The 22,217-nt window shown below is 37.8% G+C and overlaps 1 protein-coding gene and 1 long non-coding RNA gene across 7 annotated transcripts in view; one reads left to right on the top strand and one right to left on the bottom strand.

Moving 5' to 3' along the window:
* The window catches only part of LOC123309379 (teneurin-a), a 126,152-nt gene that overhangs the window by 37,482 nt on the left and 66,453 nt on the right, over positions 1–22,217 (bottom strand). The window contains exon 1 of one of the 6 annotated variants that reach the window (XM_044892471.1): positions 2,026–2,553. The exons of 4 other annotated variants lie outside the window; for them this stretch is intronic. In XM_044892471.1, coding sequence (XP_044748406.1) covers positions 2,026–2,108 — 83 coding nt within the window. In that variant the 5' untranslated portion in view covers positions 2,109–2,553. Of the gene's footprint in view, positions 1–2,025; positions 2,554–22,217 lie in introns of those variants that run through there. One more of the 6 variants, XM_044892474.1, reaches the window with a different exon arrangement.
* LOC123309383 lies at positions 1,140–7,616 on the top strand. Its single transcript, XR_006537257.1, has 2 exons — positions 1,140–1,551; positions 6,795–7,616. It is a non-coding gene; the product is annotated as an uncharacterized LOC123309383 (long non-coding RNA).

Below are 22,217 nucleotides of genomic sequence, written 5' to 3'. Positions count from 1 at the left end.
ATAATATCAACACATCTTCTATATCTTCTGGATACCCATTACGCTGTATGCCAGCTAAACGTTCGCCATAGGAGATCAGCTACGGCGAACTGATAAAAGGCGTTGATTGAAGTACAAGTAACAACTAATCAACGATGAAGGACAATGAAAATGCGGAAGCATCCAGAAACTTCATTTGTAGCAGTTCGTTTTCGAATTATTGAGCTATTCCTACATCAGTTTTACAACAGTTATGTAATGATGAAAAATCATGCTGATGTAGAGATAGGTATTACCTCAAAATTCTTGTCTATTCATCTAAACATTATATCAGCTTCATTATAGGCTATGGCACAGGCCAATAACGTTTTCACGTAAACTTTTATGTTTAACATTCAACTCAACTAATCTTGTCTGAAAGCTGTCATGTTCTTCTGGGCTTTTATCTCTGACACCTCTAGATAAGACGAGAACTTCCCCAACTTTTTTGATTTATGGCCTGCCTCCCTTCACCAATCTCTATTTTTTCCGATAGGGCAATGAGTGATTATAGTTTATAAATCGAAAAGTTGGTAGGTCGGCACAAACATTTCGGCCAACTGCCTCCAACACTCCACAAGTTTATATTAGGAGCCATAATGGATCTGTGTTGAGATAAGGATGATAGCTTTTTCTGGATGGGTTTCTGGAGCTTCCGGAACGGCTTCCTGTTCATTTATATTTTCATCCCCCGCGAGCAATTAAATAATGCTTTTTCGGTCATTACAGACAAGGTCATGAAGTTGACAATTTTTGGTAGTCTGGGAGGAATATTAAATTTTAATATTCAATCTTCATGTGCTAACCCTTCTGGTTAAGGTAATAAATCTGTTATGTCTGTGTTTTTGATTCAACATTTCGGTTAATCTTGATGTAGCCTTTTCCTTGGTTTGTTTCGGGAGAATTTACTGAAACATTCACAATAATCTCCATTGCAGGATTCCATAAAGATCCGAGAAATTACGCATAATTTCTTATTATCTGATTGAGTTGGCGAAATAGTTATTCATAGCTTCAATGATAAGCAATTCCAGCAATTCGAATGATTCGCAAACATAAATAATTGATAACCTGAACCTATTGCACAACCATATTGCTGTTTATTTTGAATGTCGGAAGGTTTTTTTTAATACCGTGATTTCCAAATTTTTCTTGTTTCCGGATAAGGAATGTTGATAGTCAAGATGTAGTGTTTATGTTGGTGACATTTATGTCCAATCAATTTGCCTCATCGTAATGATCGTCATCTTCAATTTTGAAGCACTCATTTCATTACATGCATTTCAAACAATTGATGTAGGAAATCATTCGTTAAGCAGGGGAATTTATGGTAGACGTTCAAAGGCCTTTCTTGAGAGTTTAATTTCATACGAGAAACAATTCGGTATCTGCGTGGCTTGAGAGGTTTCTCAAAAAATAATATCTCAGTGTCGGGTGGGGAAAGGCAGAATCACTTTTTAAACCGAATTGGCTATCTTTCTCACTGGTTTTATATTGGATTGAGTACTTTTCATCATTGAAAAGTATTTGGAGGTAATGTTTAGTTTGTTAAGATCGAACAATTCCAGAAAAATTGTGAATCCATTCCTTGATGACACTTGTATCCTTGTTGTAACGAACCTAAATTAATTTGTGGACGTCTAAGGTATGAGATATTCTGATTTAATTGTGTGCAATTTTTTATGATATCCTAACAGTACCATTATGAAACCATTGCGGAACAATTTAATTTTTGAGTGACAATTTGTTGCATAAAAATATTGCTGTTTAACACCGAAGATCCAAGATATTAGCCGCTCTATTCATCTGATCCAAGGAGATGATCTTCACTAAAATCGGAGATTTCACATCAAAGGAAGAAGTGAACGCGAATTTTACAGGAAGTTGTAAATTCGAGTCCTCACGAACGAACGTTTGTAGCAGTCCTAAATCATGAGCTCCGACGCGAGTGGCGTTTCTACACACACACACAAACCACACACACTAATAAGAAATTACGATTATTACCTTGTTTCATGCGAAAAAGGTTCGGCATATATGTTTCTAACCCTTCTGGGTAGAGGTGGCGGTCTGGTACCGTAGCTATCCATGATGAGGGTAGTTGGTGCCGAAACAAGGTATAAAATCACTCAACACTTTTTCACATATCGCAAAATGAAAACGTTAGCACCTTCAGGGGGTAAATGACAGTCCAAACATCCGGTGAGGATTCGATCGAAAATCGTATGAATCAAAGTCGACGGAACACGGCTGATCGCGCAGGCAAGGTGCGAATAAATAGAACTATAATTAAGTTCTGCTCCCTGTTAGCATGATGATTTGGGCTGAGATAGCATCGGTGAATCCTGTGTGGATTGAAGTGGACCGCAAGTTCCAAGAAATGCGCGCCACTGTGACCGATTCAACAGTTTGAGACGAAGTGGGGTTTGCAGTGGTGTGGATGTGGGGCGCACTCGATAGCGGGCAACGCTTGCGCACACCCCCAATTTCACCCTGTCTATCTGTCCTGTCGCCTCACCTGCATCACCGATATATCCCGTTTCATTCCGGCAAATCTAGATACCCCAGTCGTTAAAGGGGTAGCAGGAGAAGGCCTTATCAAAATGGTCAGTAAGCATGCGAATTTATACTAAAGCTGAAGTTTCTATATGCTCTTATCACGGAGATTTCTTCTAATGGGTTCGAACTTGAGTTCAACTGCTATTAAGATATTTTCATTTTCGAGTCAATAATGGAAATCGTGAACCCGGTCGGTGGTTGGTTGATCTAGAGCTACCGTCGAAGATGTTTGCAGTAGGTAATGTAAATTCTTGTGTCCTAGTTTTGAGGAATGAAGTTAAGACACGGAATTGCGACGATACGGCAATCACGGAAACTTCCATTAGTGCAATTGGGACCTTAAGAAGTTAGTGATTGCTTTATAGTCTCAAGAGACAATTAGTAGGTACTATCTTGAAAATGAATCAGTCTATGATTGAGTGGGATTGGCCCAAAAAATGTTACGTACATAGAATATCCGATAAAATAATGGTTCAACCAAGTATTATGATGAATTAAGATGAAGAATGGCTAGGATCTCGCATAAATTGAATAAAAATACAATATCCTTCCTGACATATAAATGGCACTTAAAAAGTGAAATATTTCTTCATAGATCTTGACTGAAGCAAGAGATGAATTTAAATTATGAAGTCTATAATTTTTGGCAGCTGTTCATTCTGAAAATGCTTCATACTCTGCTGATAACGTTGACGGAAGAGGTCAAACGAAACTAATAAATCTTTGTTTTGTGGGAGTGTAGTATAAATGATTTTCGAACGGCCGTAATTCAAGATTTTTATGGGACAAGTTACAAGTCCTGGGATCTGAAATATCAAAATCAACTCGAATTCCACAGTTCAGGTCCCACAAAATTTATAAGGTTGTTTATATGCTTGTTTTTTCATTATTAGAATAACAAATAATCGGGATTTCCATAAACTGATCAATAGATTCCAGAATATTTTTAAGTGTGATAGTTCTATGTGTGATTGAACTTTTTATGAAGAATTTGACACATACTCTTCACATTATGATTTCTCGAATAAAAGTGTTTGTGAGATTTTGCAAAAAGCTGCTTCGTTGTAAAAGAAGAAAATTCGACTTTATGTATTAGGATCTTCGGATCTTCATCCATTCTCTCACATTTTAATATTCCAACAGCAGGAACCATCTTATTATCATTAATCCTGAATTATAATTCTTTCTCCCTGTATTACATTTTGACAGTATATCTAAAGACTACCCGAGGATATTTAGGTAGTCAGTCACCCACTTACAGCTCCGAATTTACGACTCACTCTTCGATTCTACATGACTTATAAAAGTTTTTGCGCGGCCGAAAACTTCCTCCAGCAAACAAGATAATTAATTAGGTGATGCCTTCGAAGTTTTCCCCTGGAAATAGCTACGCCGGAGCGCCAAACCGACTCCGATTTAACTCGATTTGACGTAATTCTTTTACGCAGGAAAAAACTGAATGAAAACTGGCATCTCCGTCAAGTATATTCATCTGGGATTCGAGAGAATATTCGCACATCCTTCCTTCCGCATCGTCTGTTAGGGGATGCTTTTCTGGGAGATGGTACAACAACCCACCTTGCCGAGATTTACTTCAAGCTCCCCCTTCTAATAGGATACAAGAAAAATGCACCTTTTTTAGCTTTCCTTTCAATGAAGTCTCGTACAAATTCAAATATTCCTGGTCGATGTAGGGATAGTTTTGATTTGATAAATTATAATTCAAAACAAACAAAAATTCCATTCGAATGAATCCGAAAAATTAAGAAAAAAGCATGTTCCACTTGGAAATCTTATCAAGTATCAAGCGTAATATCCCATGGAATATTTCAGCAGTTAATTCCCTAAGATACAGTTTCTATTCAGCCTCATACGGAGTATGAGAAAGAACCCTATCAGGACCAACCCGCTAATTCCTTCGACCAACAGCAGGAAATTCAATCGGAATCGGGCTTCATTCTTTTTCGATCAGTCCGTTCTTCCTTTCTCTTCCGGAGTATGACACTGCATTTCGTTTAGCTTCCTACTTCTTGCGAATTTCCCCACGTAATTCTCGCCAATCTGAAAGGATTTCTGATCTAATTGGTGTTTCCGCCGACCGTGAATACTGGATGATTTTATTTTGGTCTGCAGATGTTCCTAGCGCGGGAGTTCATCAAATTATTGCGTTCTCTCGCCAAAATAGAACAGGATCTTCCGGAGATATGCTTGTGGAGGAACTCACACGAACGGTATAAATGGATTCTTAGATTTACAGAAAATAATTAGGTACGTAACTGGCTCCTGAGCGAACCGTTCTTGGTGGATTTCTTGATCCGAAAAATCGAGATTTTCGAAATTGAGTAAGCGAGATAGGCTTACGAAATTGCTCGCAATGGATTCAGCGTGTTCGAAAATCAAGATGAATTGCGTTCAATTTGATTGCTGCATTCAATACGAGTATCTCATATCTATATTGGAAATTTTGTAAGAATGATGCTGGTTGCCATTAAACATCTGATAATTTCATGGTTGATGATATTTTGCATATGAGTCGATATGTTTGAATCGTGGTCTTTGAATTCTCTTGGGAATTTTTTCCTTGGAAATTGGGTTTGGCGTGAATCTTGTTCGAAGTTCGATATTGGAGAAGACATGTGCTTCGCAATTCCAAAATGACACGTCTGCCAATAACACGCCAAATTGCCAGTAGAAACCTGAAGATGTGCAGCAGAAAGTTTCTCTAATTGGGAACGTGGCGGATCATATTTCAGTTGGAGTTGCACAGTAGTGAACGTATTCGATTCCGCTTATAAAGTTTTCCAGTGATTGGTTATCCAAAGCTTCATTACAACTCGATATCCAGTCGAATGGCTGAATAGCTAGAGGAGGGAGTTACTCCAGAACTTTCAATTGATATTTAATCACAGAGACAAACAGATGAAAGATCTTCCATATCTCTTTGATCGTTCAGTTTCTCGTTTTATAACGAGAAGACGACTAAGCGACGAAGTTTGGTAGATCGATACAGTCTTCGCTGAGCTGTCGAGATTTGCATAGTTGGAAATTCAAGTGGATATCAAAACTCGGTTTGCATTCCTGAGATTTTGAATCGATATCTCAATATTTTCACCCATTTCGATTAATTTGCATCTATTTTCATGAATTCCGATTATTCCAACTTCAATAGGGATGTGCCGAATAATTTTCGATTATCCGAAGTTAAAAGAATATTTCTCGATGGGGTGTTCCATATAATTATTATGTACAGCAAAAACAGAATTTTCTATTCACATGCCGGAGATATTTTCCACCGCGGTGAAACGTGCTTTCAATTCACAACAATTTCCAGTTGCTTAAACCTGCGTAAAAACAGTTTTCATCTCAAAACGGAAACACGTCGAAGGTTTCGTTGAATCGATACAGAGTCCGGAATCGTTATCGAGATTTGCATAGTTTATGTATAAAGTAAAGGTTTCAACCTTCATGCTGCGAAAGCGGAATTTGTCGGAGTAGATTGGAGCGCGTAAGAGTAAATTCAGAGTGGCAGATTTTAGGTATAAGCCGTTCCGTGGAAGAGCTTTCAGAGGTCCCGCGTGTATTGAGAGAGGGTTTCGTGCGTGGCAGGTTTCGCTTTTCCGTCTACACTACAGACGTTCGACTTTGGGTGTGGTTGTACGATCACTCTCTTCGTATCTACTTCAGGGTTCACCGATATTCAATACCTTTGCGAATGTAACACTTTTATTGTTTCCTCATTTCCGGTGAAGAATCTTCCGAAAAGTCTATCGAGCTTATTGTCAAAATGAAGAAGTAACGGATCCTAATGAGCAAATTGGCGGAGCTCTGCCGGTAGGTATTCACTCGACATGCAGAACATGTGTTAGTGTTTTGTAAATAAATAGCCTTTTAACGACGATAATTTTTGATGAGCACTAGGTACTTTATGACAGCCTTGAGTCTAATGAGCCGAAGGCTCCTTGGATGTTGGCTCACTTTCTGAATTGAATTTTCTCAAGGCAGCTGATGATACCAATAGTGAATAGGAAGTGTGAATGAACAGAATCCCATGTTTTTTTTAATATAAAGACGAATTGACAAATTTCAAACGGAACAAATGGAGCACAATGAACAAACGGGGAGTATTACGAATACAACTGACAGAAACAAATCGTTTCCAAAGCTACAATATCTAATCAAATTGCAATTCTCAGCCTAGCCTTATACACCCTCTTTAGTTCCAGGTTTATAAATAATGGTCCAACGTACAACCAGCCAACTTAGTCCGAGCTACACCAGCAGAAGAGCACTGAATAATGTCGGACTTCATCCGGGCCCATACATCTCACTTATAGCTGCGTTTCATCAAGTCGCCTGCCTTTCGCAGATATCGTTCCGACGCCGTTCACCTCCCGCCATCCACTTCTTGTACGTCATGTTTTAATTTTAATGCTGATGAATGATTGATCGCGCCCCTTCTATCAAAACGGAATGCTCCCCCATATCCAATATCGAACACTAGACCACTCTGTGATCAGCTACCCTTCTGTTCAGTGTTCTCGACCTTCACCGAGGGTGCCTATTTCCAACATTGCTGAGAAGCTTCACGAAACAGCTCATTATCAAGTAGGTTTTGAAATTTTGAAGGTTTATGTTCCGTATATCTGAACGTGTTGCTTGTAGTAATTATAGTATGATCTCCATAGCGAAAATAGGAAAATAATTATGTCAAGAGCATTAATTCCTAGAGGTACTCTCGATATAAACTATTTCGGAAGAAATAGAAATATATACAAGCAAATTCTTACCAAATTCAAAGCTTAAACTCGAAAGTTTGTAACGAACTTCGAAGATAACCAATGGCGTAACAAACACTAAATATGTTCAGGCACAAAAAATCAACTTTCTAAATTTCATTGATTACAAATCATCGACAAACCTTTTCAACGCTTGTTTTATTCATTGTCAACATTATTGAGCATAATGATACATTGCAATTGAAGAAAATAATATCTGCCCAGAATACGCCGATATTTTGTAAGATTCATATGTTAAGAACATATTATCTATGTATATACGCACCCACCCCTTTAACTCTCTCTATTCTGTGTTCCGAAGGTTTGATGGTCTCTGGTCTGGTGCGTTCCCCTGTTCCGTCCTCATGACGCGGTAAATTCACTGACTCGCTGTTTGAGCGAGATAATTCAGCACTGGGATACGAATCAGTGATTCGGGGTTTGGAGTGGCTATAAATAGCCTTAATTTGCTGAAACAACAGTTCCCAATTTTCACGACCCTTCCTGAAGAAGATCCTGGATGAATTGTCGCGATGGTATTCAATTAACGCACATGGGTATCTAGGATAATATACTTTCATTGTACCAATTCTGTCATGTTTTATGAATAAGGAATTGCAAATTAAAATTCATCCCAAATGTGATGAAATTTTAATAATTACAGTGACATAATGAATCACTCGCTATTGAATATTGAGGCTTTTGCTCTTATGTATAACTAGCCTCTAAACAATGTTTTGCTCTCATTCAATTTTAGGGATTATTCTTCCTAAGGTATCTCCTACATTTTTGACATGTCACTTTTCATGAAAATCATGCTGCTGCTTCATATTTTACTTTATCACTTTGAAAACCTAGCAACAAATTGTTTTACTTGACACGACGAGTAACAAAATAATGCACCTCCATGTGAATTTACAATTTTGGGTCATGGTATTCATTAATTCGTATCAAAATGCACGGGTAGATCTCAAATGCGCGGGTAGAAAGCGCGGGTGGAAAGCGCGGGTGGAAAGCGCGGGTAGAAAGCGCGGGTGGAAAGCGCGGGTGGAAAGCGCGGGTAGAAAGCACGGGTAGTAAGCGCGGGTAGAAAAGCGCGGGTAGAAAAGCCCGGGTAGAAAGCGCGGGTAGAAAGCGCGGGTAGAAAACGTGGGTTGCAAAGCGCGGGTGGAAATGATAAAATTTTGAAGATAATTCTTTCCCATCCCTGTATTTTCAGTTTGTAAACGTAACTACAATTAACCCTGCTCGATTTATTCGAAAGGTAAATTTCTTACAATTCCATGAATTTTAAATGAAACGAAAGGGACGAGAAGGCATAAAGTCAAAGGCCGAGAATGTAACTTTGCCAGCTCGTTCTGGTACAATTCTTCATTATCCCCGAATGTCGAGAAACTAGAGAGTTCTATCGGAAAATTGTATTCATTTAACTTGGAGGAAAAGTTTTTCTAATTTATATAATGGCTTTGATAATGGACTTTGCTGAAATAGTCATATACTTGTGAAATCCCATTAGCCGTTTCCGAAAGAACGAGCTATAGATTGAGAGTTCACAAACATCATTGCCTGAGCTCGACGTACAGTTTTTGAATTTTCTTCTGAATTGACGGAAATATTCATCGTGTGTATTCAGGAGTTGGTGAATAATCTAATTATTACCTGGGCATATAGTATCATTGTCTCAATTTTCAATTTACGGTGAAAATTTCATTCATTATACACTAGACAGCCAAAATAATGTAGATCTGAAGACAGTAATTTGAGGAATGTGACATTGAATATTTAGTTCTGCGTTTATGTTCCACAAAAATATGTTAATAATTTTTAGGAATCAATTTGATCGTCGTGTCGTTATAAAATGATACTACCCAGCTATAAGTGAATCCTTGAAAGAATCTTGGTATCCCTGCTGACGAATTAATGGAAATCATGGTGCATACCGGCAACCATTTGACTAAATGCCCCTGCCTTCCTTTTACCACCCCAATACCATCGCCGATAAAGAACGATTTCCATTTCCCTCGCACTTACGATAACTCATTTTAAACTGCCTTCGTGCCCGTTCGGTGTCGATGCGAAACATAAACTGCATTTCAATTAGATCAAACATGTAATGAAATTTTATAGTGCCTGGGTCTCTACATTCTTTGTGCATTACACCACCGGGTTGCTGTTTCAGCATCAAGCGACGGGCGTACAAGCAGGGATTTTGAGCTAACATATAGGGTGGCGAAATTGGTAAATTCGTTGCGCTAACACCATTAGAAGCCTGGAAAAGGCAAGGATGGGGCCGGCAAATTGCGCCAGGCCGCTGTATAAACTAACTCCACTGTGCGTAACCCAGATTGAGTCATGTGATGCTAAGATTCCACCACCAGTGGCGTAGATAATAGAAGGATCCCAGCGATGTGTGTGTGTGTGTGTGTCTTATCCTTATACCATTGACACAAGTTAAGCCCCACAAATTAATTCACTAGGCCAAGCCATAAAAACATCAGAAGAAAAATGACTTAATTCAGTGTCAACTCTTTGAAAACATCTATAATTGTTTGCTTTGAAGGAAAACACATTAATTATAGCCTTGGGCTGAATGACTAAGCGGATCATATCCAACATCGACTATCAGAGCTCTAAATATTCATTTTGGGGACCTAATAAAGTCTTGATCATATTTTTAGATGTTGAATAAAATTTGGATTGGATTTTCTTTCTAAATGAGGGAGAATTACACTCATTCACTTCGAATGTATCAAAAGACGTGTCTTCTCCCAACCAGAATATTTCCAAGTTGGTCCTACGATGAAAGCTTCAACGTTAAATACTGTGCATTTCAGTCATAACGTTTGCATATTTGTTTATGATAGTTTGTTTTATGCCGAACAATCTTTTTTTTTCAACGAGCATCATCTAGTTTCAAAGAAAGCCAAATGTGAAGACACTATACTCGATATTTTTCATGTTTCTGTTTTCAAAGCAATTTTGCCAGCCTCAAACCGCTTCCTCAGGACCAACAAGCTCGCTTTCCCTCTCCTCCTTTGAATAATCTTTTGATCCTCTTCGAATCCTGTGCAATCTCAACCTTTCGAAATTCCTTTAAGTCGATATCGCATTACGCCACTGTTCGTATGACGCGTCGCGAAGATGCGTCGTCGAAAGTAAAAGGGAGGCATTTTATTAAGGGGTGCCAACTAATATAAATCCTGGATAGAGGAGGAAAAGAGGGCAAGGAATGCAACCTGAAAGAGTGAACGTTGAGGCCGATATTTGTTCCTGCCTTATTTATTATGTTTAAGGATTACAGTGCCAAATTTTTCTCACTTAGAATATTCTCTGAACTGGTATGCAGAAATGTAATGGTCTTACTGAATTAGTTATATTATGGGGAATTTTCTTTGATGCAATCTTGCTTTATCAATTAATTTTCAATAATGTTCGGCAAAAATAGTGTGCGTATAACCGTGAACGCCGTTCGCCAATTAGACAGCGAAACATTTTCAGTAATATTATCAATGCACGAGTGTGAATACCCATAATTTAGAACACTCTTGTATACGAATACAAGAAATGCAAAATATAATTATTTGGTGTGCCTTCGCCATGATATTGATTTGACAAAGCATTCATTCAAGAATTCGCATTGGCATTTTTATTTATTCCAATCGTCGAAACCAATATCATGTTGAAAAAAGTTACCGAAAGGAAAACCCGTAAAATGTCACGAAAGGAATTTCGTTTTTAATTTCTTTTGAGCCATTGTTGCAATCCGATGTGATCGAAGCGGGTTTCCCCCCATCCAAAAAGAGAAACAATTCAATCGCCCACGCTTCGGCATAAATAACAATTTGCCGTTTGAAAGTTTCCACTTTGTTTCCCCCACATGATGATAATTCATCGAAAACGACCGGAATATCCAGCCTTTCAGGTCCTGAATGCGAAACTGCATTGAAATTAGTTTCGACTGAGATTGCCACGTGGGGTGCTGCGTCATAATGAATATCAACATATAAAAGTACTCGGATTGCTGGAAAGCCAATGCCCCAAGTCGATGCATGTTATGGGGATTATCTTTCATACTTGCGATTTACATATTATGCTCGTTATACTCTCAGACGGAATAAGTAGCTTTGTATGTTTCTCTTTCCTTTTTGATCCTGCACTCCCCATCCACTTATCAAAAATAGACAAACAGTGTACTTTTCAAAGAAGGGTGATTTTATCGGTAGTTTTAATTGGAAGGAGACATTTTCAGCAGTTTGGTATAATCAACGATTCCATGGGCATTTTTAACAACTCATCTGTTGAAAAATTAGAAATCGAATTCCCATTCGGGATGTAAAAAGTCATTTGATGCAAAGAACTGTTCAGCGTTCATCCCCCCCTTCTTCTTCTTCCATACTGGGCTCTTAGTAGGGCACTGTCAATTATTCCATCCGAATCCCAGGGGTCTTTCAGAGTCGCAAATCATTTTTCTGATGAAACAACGATATTGAACGAGTCTCACCTACTAGCTGCAAAAAAAACATCCTCTTTGCTCTCGTAAAATTCCTGAGTCTGACTTGGATGTTGGAAGTTTGAAATTCGAATCCCTTCGACATACGGATGTGTAAAATTGTAATAAATATATGATCTGATGAAAAACTAGGAAATGTTCGTCTTCATGAAATTGTTTGGGTTTTTGAGTACTCAGGTCATCTGAGGCAAAGCACGCTCTATTGGCTCTGACTCCAGCATTTTGAGTTACTGAAAGTAGTAGGTGTTCTGCTGCAGAGTGTTGAAAATATGTACTTCAACTTAGAAATGAATTCGGAGTGGGCGAACAAATAGTTCATTTGATTTCAAGAAGTAGCATCTCCGGGTTATTCATTCGCGTTCTAACAAAAGCTCAAAGTTTGCTCTATAAGCAGCCTGTTTCCACTCTCAGCAACACGAAAATTTCCTACGTAACCGCGATAGTACCAATAAAAAGTTAGGGTTGGGCCAGTAATGAGAACTGAAGCATACTTATTGCTTTCGGCTGCAGGATATTGTTTTATGAGAAAACTTCGGAGAAGCGAAATGGGAAGAAAAGAGATATTAAGAATAAAACTCCTCATTTCTACCTTCTTTAATCTTTTCAATAAAACAGGAACAATTTTTCGCGTCCTCGTTGGCCGGGTTTGCGTTTCAAACAGTTTAATTCGCAGGGCTTAACTCGATTATAATTATTTCCTTTTCGAGAGAACTCGAGCGAGGGATGAGACGGTGTTCCACTGTTTCGAGTTGTATCGAGGGCTGTTTTCTGGGGTAGGTTGCCAGATGTTCCGACATCTCAACGTTCCTCGAAAGTCTGTTTCTTGCAAACGCACACGCCGCATAAAGCTACATTCACAATCAATTCACGGGCCGAAGTGCACTTCGGCACGGAAGCTTAGCAGATGGAGTTCTCTGTTACCATTCACAATGAAATTCAAGACAAAATTTCTTGCAAGTTGCAAACTATCACTTCGGCAAGGAATTTCGTGCCGGCTATGGATGATGCTGATGCTTATGTTTTGATCAGATACATTTTTGATTCATTTGAGTATTTGGTTCCAAGATTATTGCGAATGCTAAATTTCGTGCCGAAGTGCACTTCGGCCCGCGAATTGGTTGTGAATGCAGCTTAACAGGGGATATCTACCCAGATTGGAAACAGATGACTCCATGATCTTTGTCCAAGGCTTCGTCCTGTTATCGACAGAAACCCTTTTAGCTATTTATACTCTTTTTGTTTGTGTTGGAATGCCAGTCAACTTAAATCTCGAACATTCAACAAGTTAATGATAGTCTGACAAAACTTGTTTCCTTTCTTCAAATGGGGATACTTTTATTTTCGAATCAAAAATATCAATTGAATCATTTCAATAATATTCGTATTAAAACAACATTAAATACAAAAAAATAATGGAAATTATTTCACTCCGATTTGACTGTAGTTTACTGTGTTGAATATTATGATAAGGAGTGAAAACAACAACATTGTCATGTTCATTTCTCAGGGGTATGATTTTATCAAAATGTTGCTTAAGCAGCAAATCTACAAACTTATAAAGAGGTATTCTTTTGCACTTGCATACTTTAAGTATGATCATGACATCTTGTAGGCGACTAATTGTCTGAGAGCACTTTTGTCATCCAAAGTATTTCGAATCGATCTGATTTTTCGAAATGACAAGATTATTGTTCGTTCATCCTCATTGTTCATTCATGTCGCGTACCATCGCGAATATAAAGTTACATTTTCGTAGAGCTGGAAATGTAATAGATCTCTATGTCCGGATTTTCAATAAAAACCCTTCGATTCGTATCTGCGACACCGAAATTCAACCCTCTTGGAAAGTTTTCACAATCGAGTTTTTCTGGCGAGAATGACAATATTTTACACAACAATATCGAGTTTATTTAGGCTTCAGAGCCTGACGTAGATATATCGACCTAGCAGGGCTATTGAATTTACACAAAACGAAGCTCAGTGTATATATCCGGGAAGGTTGGACGGCAGTGGGTTGAGGAGTGATTGAAGAGGAAAACTGAGAATGAAATCTGTTTGAGTGACATGTACTGATTGAAGCAGTTCGATCAAAAAATCAAAACATGAGGTATAGTGATTCACATCACATTTACAGAAATAAAAGAGAAAATTATGATACTTTTGGTATTTTGAGCATTGAGATTGGTTGAAATTACTGAATTGCTTCCGAGATCTGCTGTGGAAAGAAGAATTCATTCACATGAGCTTTGCTGTCTAGAGAGTGACTCGTCTTCAAATCACCATTCCGCCATTTTTTCAAAACGGACCGAACTAATCCCAATACTTATGTTTTCTTTTTATAATTTTCAACTGAGCAGAAACCCCGAAAATTTCAACAACAAATCTCGCAGGAGAGCTCTGATATATTAATCTCAAATCTTCACAAAACGAAACAAGAAGATAAGAGATAGTTGAGTTTTAGTTCAACAAAGCGTGAAGAATAACATCCTTTCAATGAGGAAGGTTGCATTCATACAATCCGATGATGTAATAGGATACTCAAAATCTACTCCTACAGCAAAAGATAGACAGATATACGTGGCCGATAGTGAAATGGTCTGTAAACCATGTCATATCCCTTAGCGATATTAGATAATGCTGAATGAAAAGGGGGATAATATGACTGAATGGAATCGAATTCTGCGTTGCAACCATGGAAAAATCCATCTTGAATACAGAGGAGGGATTAGAGCTCGAAGGTACTTGTTATCGAAAGACTGCGTTTTGTGCGACCGACCCTCATATTGTGTCATTTCCAGAGGGAGACCTATGGAAAGTGCTTGCTTAGCTTGGTAGAACAGTCTGATCTATTCGTTCTCCCCCTGTGTGGGTATATTCAGAAACAGTCACTCTTTGAAAATCTTCTGCATACATATTAAACACAAAACTGAATTGCCCACACATTATAATTTGTATTCGAATGCCACATTGTGAAAGTATAGAGTTACAAGCAAGTATAGTGAGACTCTTTTAAAAAGATCATAATAGGTTTCCCGAATTCAGTTAGAATTTCGTGATGCAAGTGTAGATACCTATTATTGTTGGTTGTAATTTTCAATCTAGGGAATTTAAATTGTGGTTGGAATATTTTTTCGAACATTTCGCCGTTTCGTATACATGCTCATTTCGTTTCCTGAAGAGGATATGAATTGAGATTATCTCAAATTGAAATCAGTAAAAGCTTCAAAATCTATTCAGCGCTTCTCCTAAATACAATAAAAGAAGAGAAAAAATTGGATTCACGTGCAGAAAATCTGAGTCAAAGAAACCCTCCTAACGTCACAGGATATCCAACTGGGAAAATCACCGACAAACCGTCCTGCATTGAACGAATCCAATCAAGCCGACTTCGCAATTGACAATTAAAAATCAAATTCAATTTCCTGCAAAACGGCGGACTGCGAAATTTTATTTAACGTATAGTGCGAATGACGTAGGAGTGACAGGCCTAGTAGAGGGGAATTAGATTACGATCGAAATTGTAACTTCAAAAGGAAATCAAATGCAGAACTGGGGGGGGTCTTGGTATTGGCGCTATCGCTTTCGAAAGGGTTACTGATGGGGATGCTGATTCGATTTTTAGTTTGAGATTTTGTCAATTCCGTTGGCGATTTTTGACGTGTCACGGAGGGTCTCGTTCACAACTTCCTGTTGTTTTCAGAACGGAAATTTCTATAATCTATGATTGAATGAAAATTTTAAGATGAGAGTGAGAGCAAAATGAATATGCGAAAGTTATTTCGGGAGACGTAGATTTATTCGAGAAGAACAAATGATTACCTAGACAACACAATTGAAAGCTTTAAGAACAGATTTGTAACTGAAAAGATCAGAATAAATTTCATGCTAATGAAATGTTATTTCATTGTGAACCCATATTTCCTATATTCACAATGTGAAAAAGTACAATGTAGGGTTGAAATCCCAATCCCTAACTACTTCTATGCTTCTGAGTAGGCTTCGAAATAATTTTTGCTCTATATTTATCAATCGAAATAAAAGAAATATAATTCCCAAAACGAAATGAGAATTTTGATTTACCTTCTTATCTCCTATCTTTCCGTTTCTAAATGTTACCTGAACAAAGAAAAGAAACAGAGGCAAGCTGAATAAAAGAGAAAGATTTACGAACAATACGAAGCAGTATCCATAAACGCAGCAATTTGGCCTTACATATCTCCCTTAATCATTTCAGCGCGTAGCATGTTACTAAGGACTCTGCGAAATTATACAGCAAGGGCAGAATACAAATTAAAAATATCGGAATTAAAGAGGAGATGAGAAGATATGAGACATAAAAATACGTGTTTGTTTTGAATGTAGTATATTCACGCTAGAAGGTCGGCTTCGATGGAAGGTAGTAATTTCGGGGGTGTTTCCACTGTTATGATGAGGGTGGCAGTTTCGGGGATGACGTTCAGAAACGGGCTAGCCGAGGATCGTAATCACGTGTTCGGGGTTACGGATAAAATTAATATTTTTGGTTGTTTCATTTCATGGAGGGGAAAGGAAAAAAACAGTTATTCCGCTCCATATAAAAGGATTTAATGTTCTGTTATAGATTAGATATGGCTGAATATGATGCATGAAATGAGTCGAGTACTATATCTTGACTTGATCTTATTTGTTAAAACTGGCTGGGTCAGTACAACAACCATCAACAGTTTCTCAATGGTATCGGAAAATGGCCTCGCGACAGGCCTAAAGTAATTTTTTTTCATCTTTCAAATTTACTCTACTTAGAAATACATTTATATTTTGACAGTTCACCTTTAACAGCATTTGAAAGTTAATATTGAATAAAAAAAGTTGAATATAATTTCGCCATTTTGCTGTTATCGTTGAAAAAATATTTATATTATTGAATTTTCGATGAAAACTCTAGTCTTATAAAGCTGTTTTCAGTCAAATTCTTTATACACTCGAATAAATTCTTCAATGTGTAAATATATCATGCATTGGTTTCGGTGCTATATAATTCAAGGTTAATGAAGACATTTTATCCATTTCATGAAACCACTTCACATGAATGACCCATCTTTGTCGACCACAAAGAAGAAGCGTTGGGAAGGTAACATTACTGATCTCAACAGTGGGGTAGGTACTCGTATCTACAGCACACAAGAAACTCTAAACCTCACTCCAGACCTTTCATGACTGACACAATGAAATTCTTCGAGGTAGATTTCACGAAATTATAACAATTCAACACGAGGGTACATTCGAGAGTTCATGAAAACAAACACGTGGAGAGGAAAATAATGGAAGAGGTCGAGTGCGATGCAGGTCCAAGAAGAAGAAGTGGTGGTGGGTAACTTGATACGCAGCTAGTGAAGTATCTTCGAGAAAATGGGAGGATGGGGGCTTGATAGATGATACTTTCCAAAAGTAAATGATGTGTGAATTAAAGCCATCGATTTATGCGGGCGGAGAAGAGATATCAACAAGTGCTTTTTTACTCAAGTGTTCCAACCCAAATGTCTCAGACTTGTTACTGAGATGAGATAATTTGATTCATTAAACTTAAGCAATTTAACTCAAACAAGCAAATAGGTCGATTTGCTTCACATAGTACATTTCGAGTGTTTCAGAATTGAAGAATAAAAAATCGAGCTTACATTATGCCATTATGCATCCAATCTTCCATATCTATATCGTTCATCCCAAGGTAGGTTTGGCTGAGCAAGAATGATTGTGTTACACAGGACACATAAATTGAAAATGGAAGTTGGTCTTGAATGCATTTATAGTTTTTCATTTGGCTTAATCAATTGATCAATTCATCGAATATTCTTCATAAATATTCGAAAAATATAATACTCCGTTGAAAGAAATACACTCAATCATTTTTAACGAGAAAAATTGAATAGGGATATTGTGTTACCAGAATTAATGGACAGCTGTGTGTAGTCGGAAAGGGTTGGTCATCTAGCGATGACATTGTCCTGTCAAACATTGCAAACAGTGAATGAAAAAGGTCAACTTCCCCTTCCTCGAAAAACTAAAAAACCAACTGTCAGCTGAAATGCATTGCAGCGATTGTTGTCGATGTGAAATCCGAGACTATCACGTTCTAATTGCATCCCCTGGACCTTTGTTAACTTTGGAACTGAAACTATAATAGTTCCTCATCCTCTCGATGTAGGCCTGTATTAAACAAACATCGGCTTCGGCATCCCAATGTCCGGATTACCAAAGATGGGTGCCATATTGTTGTGCTCATTGATTTATACCCAGCTCGGTTTATTCATGCTGCTACTACCTATGCCGAAAGAACGGATACAGTGCAAACATTGAAATTGACAATACAGGCATAGGTAAATAAAGTATCCACCAGGGGGAAAGACGGAACAAATGAAGGGTGCATAATGTAGTGCAATATTTTAATAGAATATTCTTTGAAGTTTGTTTTCTTTATCTCGAGTTCTCCCTTCACAGATTAAGTTCATGAATTCACTATGAAGTTGGAGATGAACTTTGGAGCTTTGATTTTAATTGGAATATTTCCATATGGAAATTTTGGTCTCTGATTTATTTTTTCGATAGGGGAGGTTTCTTTATCCAGAAGCGTCGAAAGAGGTGAAAAATAGTGGAACTCGGAATTATTTTATGTCTTAAATGTTCATATGTCAAGCGTGACAATTTTGGAGAAGAAAACTCATAGAAAGATCCAAGAAAAATGCGTAGCTCTCGTTGAAAACCCCTTGTTCGTGAAATATTTCACCCCAAATCGAATGCAAGATAAATCATCATTATCGTTTCTGATGATCGAACAAAGTGTACACTTTTTTCCCAAACACTACCTCAATTAGTGCCAATTCCATTTGCGGGCAGAAAATTAATCTTGGTCTTCGTTCCGAATCAAACCTTCATTCAGATATTCATTTGTGGTTGCGTGCAAGATTCGATTGCGCGGTACAAATTACGTAAATTATGGTCCGTAATTGAATAAAACCTTTCTGCATTGATTAAAATCGGAATTAAACCGAATTCGGTGGCCCTTTGTGCTTGCAAAGGTTCAATTACGGAGCGGATAAATTCCGATCTAGCTCGCTAGTACCTGAGACTCAAAAGGGAACTCGAGGTATTCTGATAGTCCACTCGATTTTCCGGCAGTCTTGTCTCCGGCAGCAACGAAAATTCCATCTGGGAAGCGAGGTTTTTCATAAAGGAAAATCATAAATTCATTTAGGTAAGGTAAGGACGCCCTCAAAGCGTCACACGCGGACGGTATCTCAACAACTTCTTATGCCTCTGCGGACGCTGACAATACGCGGCGCGATTAACATGACGAGGCTTAAAGACAAAGAAGCAGCCGGTGCGGCATCTGTCCTAGACAGCTCCAACAATGTTAACCTCGTTTTGGAGAACTCGGGGAGTATCTTAAGCCTCTTTACAGCACAAGGGACCAGAATCGAGTGCTGAAGCCATTGAGGGGAAGGTCTTTGGATTAGCCTCACGAGTGGTTGCATTAAACGTGCTTCTGTCTAACCGAATATGCAGGCTAAATATTAAAGGCCAGGTAAGATGCAGGGGATTAGAGAATACTCGCTGTCGTCTTCAGATGGGAGCTAATAGAATCATTCATCAACAATGTACCAATTGAAAGGATCCCTTAATCCCTTTTCTGGAGAACCATCCTTGCCTGTTTAAAGTGCGATTAGTCGAGTTTTACGAGCTGACACTAACATGCATACCTGTATGTCAGTTATCCAACGGATGTGCTGTTTTGCTTTAGAAAAAGCGAACTACCAATATTCAAACTTTTATGATAAATACAAGTTTTCACAGACATGAAAAAAATCATGAGTCAAAATTAGATTCATTACTCTCCTTTATGATATTGCTTCTTCTCGTGAAATAATCTTGGCTCCAATTCAACAAAATATTTCTGTATTATTAAAGTGTATATCGTAGGGCATGTTATCATCTTTTTGCCACGGGAAATTTAATTTTGGGTTTATTGAATACTACTAGATATGCGAAACGAAAGAAAGCCGCATACCACGCAGGGTTAAGTTTTCTCATATTCGAGGCAGTTCTTCGATTCGAGCACAAGCGGGAAAGCCAGATTCGGATTATTGGGTTTTTAGGAATGGTTCCGTAATGTTGTGGGAATGCAAAAATGTATATGTTCCAATCTTGAGTTTGATATGGAAATTTTGCTCATTGAAGACTTTGATGTGAGAATTTAAGCAAGTTCATGTTTCCAATATTTGATGAACACTACTGTCATACTGAGCAGGTTCTTGAGAAGAAAGTTTGGGAGGACTAGAATCAGATCAAACTCATTAGCTAGATATTCATATTACTGAATTAAATTCGTTCGTAGTTGGGAATTTCAAGCTAAAACACTTTGGTAAGTCCCAAAGCACAGCAACTGGGAATAAAACCATTACTTATAAACATATCCATTCATTTACGAACTTTCTGAAAGTATATAAAAAGAGAAAATAGAATATGTAAGTATATCTACAGATCGGTTCCAATTTTCCACCAGGCACTGCAGCTATATTCAACAATAGTTTCTATTGCAGGCAATGGAAGTGATTCGGCATAATTTCCGGCGGGAATTGTTTAACAATAATTTCGTTTATATATTCCGAACAAAGTTTCCACAGTGGCACTTCCAGGATAATTCCCACAAGTCCCGGGCTCCATTGTCAGACGATTCGAGAGGGTCTTGCTATCCCGCCGCCTTCGATATTAGTAATTGGAATTTATGCCTCGCACATGGTGGATTATCGGCAATTTTGGCTGGAAGATTGCGCAAATCGATACAAGACTTAACGTTTGTCGGTCGGTGGGAATTTTCAACACTTTTAGTGTTGATGAACGATAAGGGAAAAATATAACGGAAAGTTTCGTATTTTACTTCACTTTTTAAACCAGCTTTACATCGGCTGTAAACACATCAGAATCCTGAAAGTCTTTCAGATAGTGCTTAATGAAAATAGTAGGCTGAGTATAATTTCGATTCCATTATTCTTCCAGTATTCATATCTTAAAAAATCTCATTAGGAATCGAAGAGTATTTGATTTGAGGATTAAATAGTTTCGAGTACGCATAATCCTTCGAGTTCTGGATAAGCAGAGCTTGCACATCACGATAGGATTTCCCTTTTATATCACTAGGACTTTTGTGCGGATCCCACGAACCGTTCACGAGTACTCGAAAATATTTTTTCAGATGATCACCCTCATTCTGAATCTCCTTTGATCGATACATTGTTCGCGAATACCCGGTCCGAAGAGAGAGCATATTGTCGAAAATCAGGGGGCCAATAATATCTACACTCACTGTATAATAAAGCCCGGTAAACCCTATTTTTGCATTATGTACGCGACATAAATCATTCTCTCTCCCTCATGCCTTTGCACAGACGGACTTCTTTCGTTATTTTATTGTTATTAAGTTTGTTACCCAATCGATTATGCCTTGTACAACTGTCGTTGAATGAATCATGGTTTATAAATCTTTAAATCAGCTGTCGTTGAAACTGACAATAGCTGTATCAATATATGAGGGCAACAAAAGTTAGAATCAACTACTCGGATACTGAATTTAAATATTGAACGTGATATAATAAATGTAGAATATCTTGAGGGTTTAAGTAGATGGGCTTGTAAAGAAAAACAACGAGAAGCCTTTCGAATAAAGTAATTAATTTCAACATCTTCAATTTCAAAAGAATACCAATAATTAATATAGAATATATTCACCTACAATTTCAGTTCAGATAAATATGCATAGAGTAACATCAAACATTATTGTGAGTTCATTTTTTAATAGGACTTAATCAGTTTCCTTTGTATTTATCATGAAAACCACAGCCTCTGTCGAAACTCTGATAATGTAAACAAACTAATAAATTTGACTATAGAAGGGAGTTTAACGATGAAACAAATCCTGCCAGAGGCTCCCGACTACCCTGCGAATTATTCAACTCCATTTATAACCCGATAGAACTCAACATTTCCCATGAAAGTCTAATCACTTTTAATGAAAGTGGGCGATATAAAATTATTTCAGGTACTTCACTTGTTGCCGTCGGCCAATGGCAGGCAGAATTCGGGTTTATGATCGTCATAATGATGGGTTGTTAAATCTAGAACGACAGAATCTTGACATCAAATAAATTGCGGTGTTTCACATTGTGGTCAAAGTATACTTGGATTTATGCCAGTGAAGTAGAAAAGCAATCTTCGATGAGGTTTTGCAGGAGAAGTGTTATAAAGAATTTATAGAGATGGATTGTATACAGCTGGAATCATTTTTTAATCAAATGCACTTGAGTGTATGATAGAAATGATTG

Source organism: Coccinella septempunctata, chromosome 3 (genome assembly GCF_907165205.1).
Source record: "Coccinella septempunctata chromosome 3, icCocSept1.1, whole genome shotgun sequence".
NCBI lineage: Eukaryota > Metazoa > Arthropoda > Insecta > Coleoptera > Coccinellidae > Coccinella > Coccinella septempunctata.
The sequence above is the reverse complement of the archived record's forward strand: the minus strand, read 5'-3'. Positions and strand labels throughout refer to the sequence as shown.